The 10,059-nt window shown below is 37.2% G+C and overlaps 1 protein-coding gene across 1 annotated transcript in view; it reads left to right on the top strand.

Moving 5' to 3' along the window:
- ADCY8 (adenylate cyclase 8) overlaps positions 1-10,059 on the top strand; it is a 242,822-nt gene that overhangs the window by 120,101 nt on the left and 112,662 nt on the right. The window contains 1 exon segment of the mRNA XM_006156697.2: positions 5,047-5,205. Coding sequence (XP_006156759.1) covers positions 5,047-5,205 — 159 coding nt within the window.

Below are 10,059 nucleotides of genomic sequence, written 5' to 3'. Positions count from 1 at the left end.
GTTATGATTTCTGCTTTGTAGAAGAAAATTTTAAAAAGTAAATGTCTTTTCATTAAGATGCTCTAGTGCATTCTCTGTGTAATGTTAATTATCTAATGACATTAGCATGGTGTGCTGTTTAATAGCCCCTCACAATTAGTTGGCAAAGCACTTTAACATACTTCATTTCCTCTGGGGCTCCCAACAGCTCTGTAAGTGAAGCAATCAGGTAGAGCCTTATTTTATCACCATTGAAACTAAGGGGTTGATTAAGCTATTTGCCTGGGATCACATTCGAGATGCTATATCTATTTTGCAAAGTGTATGGGGTTTAAAAACACAACAGTGACAGTTTTAGTCCTAGAATTGCACTTACCAGTTCTGTCATCACAGACAAATCCTTTTACTTTCAAGGACTGCAGTTCTTTCACATATGATAGGTAACCAAGGAGTCCTTAGGGCATGCCAGATACTATTCTAATCCCCCTACATATGTTTATTCACTTTCTCATGACAAAGATATATTATTATTACCATTTTATAGATGCAGAAGTTGAAGCATAGTAAAGAAAAATAACTTCAGTAAGGTCACAAAGCCATAGATACATGCAGAGCAAGATACAAACTCAGTAGTCTGGCAATACAGTCTTTGATGTTAACACTTACACTATAGTAATGATCATGTAATAAGAAAAAAGTAAATTTAGACCAGTGATTGTAGCAGTCAGAATAGTCCTAGCTATGCTGAAGTAACAAACATTCCCCCAAAATCTAAATCCCTTAAAATAGCAAAGATTTTTTTTTTTTTCACTCACATTACAAGCCCATTACAGGAGGTGAGAGGAGGGTAGGGTACCACTATAAATCTTCCTGATACAAGAACTATGGTTAAGAAGACTCTATCATTGAGCTCCTTAAATGATGGTCGATACAGGAAAGGGAGGAAAAGAAGAGTATGATAGATCAGACTCCTAAATTTTCTGCCGAGAAGTGACACATACCCCTTTTGCTCACATTTCACATGTCAATTCAGTTAGTAAGTCCAATCATACTATATGAATGAATACTATCATACTAAAGATAGTTGAACAGCGCAAATGACCACTTTTTATGGTCTACCTCACAGAAATGTGTTAACAGAATGATTTAGAAATAGTATGCTCCTTTCAAGTGCTGGTTGCTATTTCTTCTCTTGCCTTTATAAATGATTTCAAATGGCTCCTACTGTTTTCATCATCAGTGGCAAAAGGGTACCATGAATTTTTAACTTAAAAGTCAAAATTAAAACAATAGTCTACTAACTGGGACCTTCACTAGGATTAAGAATCACCTCACTCTGGGGAACAGGCAGATAGCGTGGTGGTTGAAGCATTGTACTTTCCACATGGCCACAGTTTAAGTCCCAAACTTGGCAGGCAGCTTTCTTTTTTTCTTTTTTTTTTTTTTTCTTTTTTCTTTTATAGGGCACGTGTACTTGCTGGAGAAACAGAGAGAGACAGAGACAGAAGGTGAGAAGTCACCGCCTAGAGGGCATGGCTATGCAATCCCTTCTCCTCCAATGTCCTCTTGGGATTTTGGATGTGCACATACACACATACACCCAGCATGAGTTTTAAGCTGCTGGGTCCAGCACTTGAATCAAGATTGACAATGTGGGAGTCCAGCAACGTAACCATTACACCACCTGCTGGTCCCACCTGGCAGTTTGCTTTCTTACTATCTCTTTCTCTCTGTCTCTCTCTGGTGAGCACATTTTAAAAAATAATGATAATAATAAATAAAATAAAATGAACTAATTTTTTTAAAAAAGAATCACCTTACCCTTTCACTATAAGCATTTCTTTCAGTGCTGAAGTCTTGCATTTTTAATGTTTAATTTATTTCATATATCCATAGTCTCAACCTATTTAAATTTTACTTTCTTATTTGAATAACTTTGCATTATTTTACAACTTGTTAGGAGGAGAGAATGCAAAGATTAAGTTTAGTATATGAAATCATTCATTCATTTATTTATTTTAAATGGTAGAGCCAAGGGCCAGCAAGTAGCATAGTGGTTAAGTTGCTGGACTCCTACATAGTCAACTACACTTCACATCCCAGACTCAACAACTTTAAACTCACACTGGGTGTGTGTGTGTGCCCAAAATTCCAAGAGGAGAATGGAGGAGAAGGAACTGTGGCATGGCCATCCCCTAGGGATGGATTTTTTCACTTTCTGTCTCTCTGGTAAGTACAGAGATTGCCCTATAGCAAAAAAATCTCTCAGGAAAAAAAAAAAAAGAAAACAGTCATGTATTTAAGCATTACTCTATGAAAAGCATGATGATCCATATTATGAGAGATATAAAAATGACTCAGGAATATTGCTTTCAAGGGTTTATGCTCTTTATCAAGGAAATGGGATGTGTGGGAATGTGAACAGAGTATTGGACATCCATCCATCAATTTGATAAATACTTGTTGATCGTTGGCCAAGTACCAGATACAGTGTAGTATTAAGACAGACATATAAAGAAGACTCATGCAAAATCTCTACCATCAATTAGTTTAGAGGAGACAGGTGATTACAGTACAGCAGTGTAAGCAAAGGGAAGAGAATTTGATTCATGCTGGTAGATCAGGACATGTTTCTAGTAAAATTCACACCCAAGCTTCACCCTGAAAGATGAGTAGAAGCCCTTTGATTTAATGAGATAATGAGCATTCCAGACTGAGGGAGCATCATGAGCCCAGAGAGGGAAAGGGAACACAAAGTTCAGGCAATGACTTGTAGCCTGGGTGGCTGGAGGCTAATGTGTGCATGACAAGTGGGAGGGATCATTGAAGCCCAGGATGGATCTGAGGGACTTTGCCAGTCTAGGCATTTTCCATTCTATCTTCTAAGTCAGTCATACCTAAATAGTTTGACTCTCCTTATTTATTCATAGATCTATGTGAAGACATGCTATCTGTAATATTTATAAATTATATTCATCCAGTCTATTCATTACATTTATATACTTGAAAATATATACCATAAAATATGCATGAAGAATGGGTGTTAAAGATAATGATGAAATAAATTATATTTTTGAACATTTTTAACTTAATTACAGTATAAAACTATTTCTGCTTTCACTAAATTTTAATGAGAGCAGTGGATTTGAACATAATTCATTTTTAAAAATATTATTCCTTTCTGATACAGTTCCAAATTTATTTCTATAAATGGCTTTAATGGCTATTAGCACTAAATACATGTCACATAAAGACAAGCAAGGTAGGACTCCTATCTTTGACTGCCGGTTATGACAAAGCTCTGTCTAAGTCTGGCTGATAAATCTGCTTCTTTCTTAACATCTGTCAATTCTTAGAAGCTCATTAGAAAATGGTATGTTTTTATATTGTTAGAAAATGGATTTAAATCTCATCAAAACTTTTTATTTGTAAGATTTTTAAACAAGTAAATGTGTAGTCCCAATATTTTGATTGTTGTAATATAACTTAGTTTTGACAACAAAATTCTTGTAAAGACATAAACATTTCCAAACGTCCATTTTTAAGAAACCTCTTTCAGAGCATCAATTTCTGTTGAAAGTCAGTTGCATTCTCATTCATTCTAAAAGCACTATCTTGAATTTGAAGAGACAAATTGAGCAATTTTGGTTTTCTAAAAAATATTTGCTACAGGGAATATTAATGGCAGCTCATTATCACAGAAAATCAAGGAATTTGGAACACTTATCTTTTTGTCAAAGAAAAATGAGTACCTTTTTATTAGGATTGAAGATTCTTTTAAGCATTTAGAAGTAAAATAATCATTGGATTTTTTTTGTGGCAATGAGGATTTTTCTAGTTATCCTAGTTCAAAGTATTATATTATACCATTTGAATTTCTACATAAATGATATCATCCAGCCATAATCTAAAAAGTTAAGAAAGGATATATATCCCTAGAGGACATCTTCCAATGGTAGAAATACCCTTTTCTCATTTTCAGGATGCTTTCTCGATGCTTATAGTCAGGTGACAGCCCAAACTGAACCCTATCAGGTGGCTAAAGTCAATCCATATATCAAATTTTGATAAGGCTTTTTCAAAATAAACATAAGCTGTGAATATACAAAGATGAGTCATGACTTTCCCAACAACCTAATACAATAACATTTTCTCCCTACATTTCAAAGAATGACTCAGCTCAGCCCTGGGGGGAGAGCACTCTTCTTCAGACACCACTGTTCTAAGAAGTAGGAGGTCAGGAAAGAGTTTTAAACAAGGAAGTTATGAAATGATAAGGTCACATCTGTGTTTAAAAGGAGCATCTGGAGCCAGCCCTGTAGCCTAATATATAAGGAAGCTAGATTCCACCTGGTTAACTGTGGTTTGAATCCTGGCCTCAGTAGCTTGAAAAACATGCTGGATGCACATGCATTACATGCCCCAAATCCCAACAGGATAGAGGAATGCAAGAGAGGGCATCGTGGCATAACTATACCCCATCTATACCCAGGGAGGTGCTTTCTCCCTCCTTCTTTTCCCCTCTCTTTGTGTCTCTCTGTCTCTTTCTCTCTTGAGTGCACACACCCTCTGTCAAATAAATAAATAATGAGCCTCTGGTAGCCATGTGGAACATGGGCAGGAAAGAGATCACAACAAGGCAGAGATTGCAAACTGAAACATGATAGTGGCCAGAATTAGGGTATCCACAAAAGCACTGGCAAAAAAGAAACAATAAAAATTTTGGCTGGAAATTTTGGAGTGATAAAATGCAGAATGAGTCCTCCATCCCAGGTTTATGTGATGTTTAGTGGAAGAAGTTGCTGCTGCCATTCTGAGACAAGTCACATAGTAAGTCTGGGAAGAAGGTTTGAAAGAGCCCTTGTAAGTACTGATAAAAGGCTAGGTGTGTTCAGAGAAAGAAGAAAACCCTTCCATTCAACAGGAAACCCAAGAAGGCTTCATGAAGCCTTCATTTGAATGGGCAGGAGCTGAATTTGCAGAATATGCAAGACTGGGATTTCTACCAGTGTCCAAGGTTACCTACTCTGGCCTTATGCATGTGTCTCTCCATTCACCTGTCAACAGATATGTGCGGTCAAGGACAAAGCATGACGTTGACATGCGGATTGGGATCCACTCAGGCTCAGTGCTGTGTGGAGTGCTGGGCCTTAGGAAGTGGCAGTTTGATGTCTGGTCTTGGGATGTGGACATCGCAAACAAACTGGAATCTGGAGGAATCCCTGGGTAAGTCAAAGTAAAGCTTCTTTCTTGTTTAAACTTTGTCGTTTGTTCACTTTCTGACAATTGAGTCTCTGTATACAGAACTCAGAGGTGTCGATCTAAGAAGCAATTATTCAAGGGGAAGCTGGACATTGAGGAAAAAAAAAAAAAAAACAAATAAACAAAATGAACTGGCATCCAGGGTTCTCCCTCTCCCAGCCCAGGATGGTTTCCTCTCTAAGCTTTGCCTCTCCTCTTCACATCAACATGGCAGTGGTGGTGTCAGCAGCTGCCTTAGCTAAGTAGAGGCCATGCAGCCTACCCTTTGGATCTGGGCCAGAAAGGCTCCAGACAGGAAGAAATTCCAATGACAGTTTTGAAATTTGCATGTGGATAAAAAAGTACTTAGAGCAGGAACTTCCTGAGTTCAGTCAGTCTGAAAGAGAGACAGAGAGACAGAAAATGAGAAATCACTCTACTGAAGAGATCCCCATGCCATAGTCACTTCTCCATTCTCCTCTTGGGATTTTAGGCAAACATGCACACATGCCTGGTGTGAGTTTTAAGCTGCCAGGTCCAGGACTCAAACCATGGTCGACTACATGGGAGACCAGTGACATAACCATTACACCATAAGCTGGTCCCTCAGTGTGTTTTTCATCTTTTGTTGTATAGTGTCAGGATTATCCCCTCTGAAAAGCTGAGACAGTGATGATCAGCAAGAAACCCTTCAGGCCTGTCTTGCTGTGCTTTTCTGCATCTCATCTGGAAGTATGTAGAGTTTCCTTTAAGTGCCCAGGTGTAATTACTTACACTTCAAGACTTTAAGCCTGTTCTCTCTTTTTACTTATTTATTTTTTGACATTTTCCCACAAACATTTATTTTACATGTCAAAAATTTTGGCGGGGGGGAACCAGCAGTTAGCATAATGGCTATGTCGCTGGACTTCCACGTACTCAACCACGGTTCGAGTCCCGGACGCAGTGGCTTAAAACTCATGTTGGGCGCGTGTGCGTACGTGCCCAAGATCCCAGGAGGAGAATGGAGGAGAAGGGATTGCGGCGTGACCATCCCCCCTGGGAGGTGATTTCTCGCTTTCTGTCTCTCTGTCTCTCTCTGTCTGTCTGGCGAGCACACGCGCCCTATAGCTAAAAACCTCTCCAAAAAAAAAATTTTTTTTTGTACATGCTCCATAGTTCTTAACAGTTAATAGATAAACAACTTTCAAATAAATTTTAGAGATAACTTTCAAAATATTTGTCACAATTCTGTTTGTGACTCTATACTGACAGAGACAGTATGGTTTTAAATATTTTTAAGAAAATATTTACATGCCAACCACTCAAACTGTTGAAAAGTAAACACCCAGCACACAACTCTCTTGACCAGAATTGTACAAGACAGTTATTTTTTAGAATACTGTGAAGGAATTCTTAAAATTGAAAACAGGACACTACTGAGTTGATTTCTATGGAGCAGAAAGGGCTGTCTAATGTTAAGAATCAAATTCCTTGACTTCAAGTTTGAAAGCCCAGGAATTATTTTGTTATACTGCCCTGAAATATCATTATATGAGAAACCTCTTTTGATTCTGAAATAACTTGAGCACCTTCTTACATGGGCTATAGCATCTTTTAATATGCGCTTTGACCATTGATAGAAATGCGCTTCTAGTATGGCATACAGAGGTAATCACTGGAAATACAAACAATGCCTGGGACATTGTATTCTGAAGCCCACTAGTTTCTAAAATGCATCATGCAGAGCCAGAGAGCTGTTGAGCACTCCACATAGAACACAGAGGTCTTCTAGAAATACTCAAAAGTTTGGACCACAATGTTGTTTTGTAAAAAGCATTTGTAAGCCAAGACATTGCAAACTTTCCCTTTCTAGGTCCACTCCTCCATACTGAGACTTAGAAGTTTCTGATTGTCTCAAAGTCTTGTTTAATTAAATATGGAGGCTATTAAAAAAAAAATACCAAAAGGCCTTCAAGGGGGAGAAATGAGTCCCACATATTTGTCTAAGTGAAATAAGAAACAGTAAAACAGAGAAGCCCTGAGGATTCTGAGAAAGAAGGGTCTCACAGAATGTTTCCTGATCTCTGCTAATCAGTTCGACGAGGCATTTTATAGGAAATATTTGTGCAGCTTGATTGGTCAAAGGTGCAGGCTCATAATTGGGCTCTTACTTCCAGGTCTCAAAGGTGCAGGCTCATAATTGGGCTCTTACTTCCAGGTCTCTGCCCTGACCATGAATTTCAATAAGAATTTCTGAAACCCAGGAATCTACTAATACAGATCAAAGGAGAATCTGTTTGGGTTCTTGTGCTCAGGGGAGAATGTTTCTGAGAAACAGGACCTCTAGACAATATGCAAGTGAAAATCTTGGGCTTTGTGCAAGACAACATAGAATTTCTCTGGACAAGGCTTATTATGACCTGAGAAAATACAACTGGGGAGAGTGTATTGAAAATACACTGGGATTTATTAAGGTTTTGATCATGGAAGTTTCCAGAAAGAGCAGGAAAAATAAAAAATACTGGCATCCAGACCCCATGTTGGTTCACTTAAAGTACAATCTATGTACAATCTACTTTAAGTCTTTAAATCGATTCTACTGGTCAGCCAGTGTGAAGACCTACTGACCTTCTATATATATTCTTGGGCTCAGTTCAAAAATCCAAGGCTTTCTTTGAAAGCTCTCTAAACTTGGCCAGACTGGTTGGTATAAAATCCCCAGTGGTACTAGTGGCTTGGAAAAGATAATTGAGCAATGAAAAGTGGTATTAAGGTTCTGTTTACACAGATCAGATTTAATAAAATCTAAAATATATGTGAGCTAGTGAATTATACTGACATTTTTCAGCCTCTCCTTCTGATAGATGATGGGTAGATGATGATAATAGGTGGAAGATAGGTGGGTAGAGAAATAATAGATAGATGATAGATAGATGATGATAGATAGATGGAGATATAGATAGATAGATATAGATAAATAGATGATTGATAGATACATAGATAGAGATAGATAGAGATATAGATAGATAGATAGATAGAGATAAGCAAAGAGAAAGCCAAGAGAGTGCACTGACATATATTTCTCTTGCAGTTCCCTAGATCTGCCTTTGGAGTTACAGGTTTCTCTGGTATCTGCTATTATTCCTTGCTGTTGATATTAATGTCAGATAATACAATACCATGGGGAAATAACTACAAGAGGAGAAATTGGGATTTCCACTCTTCCCTATGCTAAGCTCTGCTGTCTTCTGCAGGTTCTATAAAGTTTGTATGACACCTGTCATGAGATTTTCATGTGAACTTGAAATGTATCACTGTTTCTGTATTTAACTTCTCTAAATCTCACTTTTCTCTTTGTGAAAAGAAAGATAATAATCCCTAAGGTAGTCCACATTGTGAATTTATTTCTCTCTTCCAAGAGAGTTGTTTTCTCATCTGCCAAATGGATAAATCCACCTGATCAGTCCCTCATTCCCTTCTGAGGATTAGCTAGAGCAACAGAGATGAAACACTCATCTTAGTGAGACCCTGAAAGCATGAGTTTTGTCTCAGTCCAGCTCTGCCACCAACCACTAACATGACTTCAGGTCAAATATTCACTCATTGTGTCTGGGCCAGCCTCATCATTTCCAAAATGGAAAAAGAAAAAAATAAATAAAAAGAAAGAAAAGAAAAAGAAAAAGAGAAAAAGAAATGCTTATCACCTAGAGTTGTTAGAAGGATAGAAATTATATGAGCTAATCCATGGAGTCGAGCATACAGTAATACCTTTGGCCACACTAGGTAACATTTATACAAGATAAGTGTTACATAATTATTAGATTTTTTTCCCTAATATCATGACTATTATTGCTATATCCTAGCATTTTAAGTTATCAAAAAATGTTGCTTATCTGACATTCCGTATATGAGACTATTATTTGAAAACTGACTCATTTCCTTAGAGAGAAATGCAGTCACCAGAGTCTAATCTACAAATGCTTTACCCCAAAGCTCAAGTTAGTAGCAAAGATAAAAAGAAACATATTAAACCCAATTTCTATCAAAACTTTTAAGTGTATATTGATTAACACTTCAACAGAAGAATCAGTTATGAATGAAGGCCTCTCTCTACTGGAAACATAACATTTAATTAGTATATGCAAATATTAGCCACCCTCTACATTGACAAAAGAACAATAAAATAAAATCCAGAGAAAATGCCAGATGGGATTGATATTTAACTTAATTATTTTTTTAAAAAAATCAGCCCTGAGACCTTACAAAATGCTTCTGGGAGATTTGTTTTGCCTATGAGGAAAAGGCAGCCTTCCAGCACCTAACAGAACTTGATCCAAGTAAATAGATAGGCACTTCCACTTCATAGAAGGTCAGATTGATTTGTTATTCTCTCAAGTCAACACTATTGAGCTTATGTGTATTAATAAAATGTATCATGAGAATATTTTGGACTTATTCAGCACATTTCTCAAGAGCGCTCAAACATCTTTCACATACTTAATTTAATAACTTGCCCTTAAAATCAATGACTATGTAAGAAGATACTTACTTGGAAGATGCAGAGCATGGCTTAGTGATCAGAAATGCATTGTTCATAACCCCTGTTTCTTTACATAGCCTTTGCTTGATTCCTGTAAGCAGGAATTGAGCAGAATGGGTTAAAAGGTGAGAGGAAGCAGAGATAGTACTAAAATACCATCCATTTGTAAATGCCATTCTAAAAAGTTTTCAAAATAAAAAAACTTCATCTTTCCTTGAGTATATTTTGTTCTGGAACTACAAGTGCCATACAAAGTATTGATCATCTATCTTCCTTACACATTTGTTCTCTCCAAGGAGCACTGAAGTATCTGTAGG

The sequence above is a fragment of the Tupaia chinensis genome, unplaced genomic scaffold, assembly GCF_000334495.1.
Source record: "Tupaia chinensis unplaced genomic scaffold, TupChi_1.0 Scaffold000513_1, whole genome shotgun sequence".
NCBI lineage: Eukaryota > Metazoa > Chordata > Mammalia > Scandentia > Tupaiidae > Tupaia > Tupaia belangeri.
Note: the sequence above shows the minus strand (reverse complement) of the source record. Positions and strands in the feature narration are given on the sequence as shown.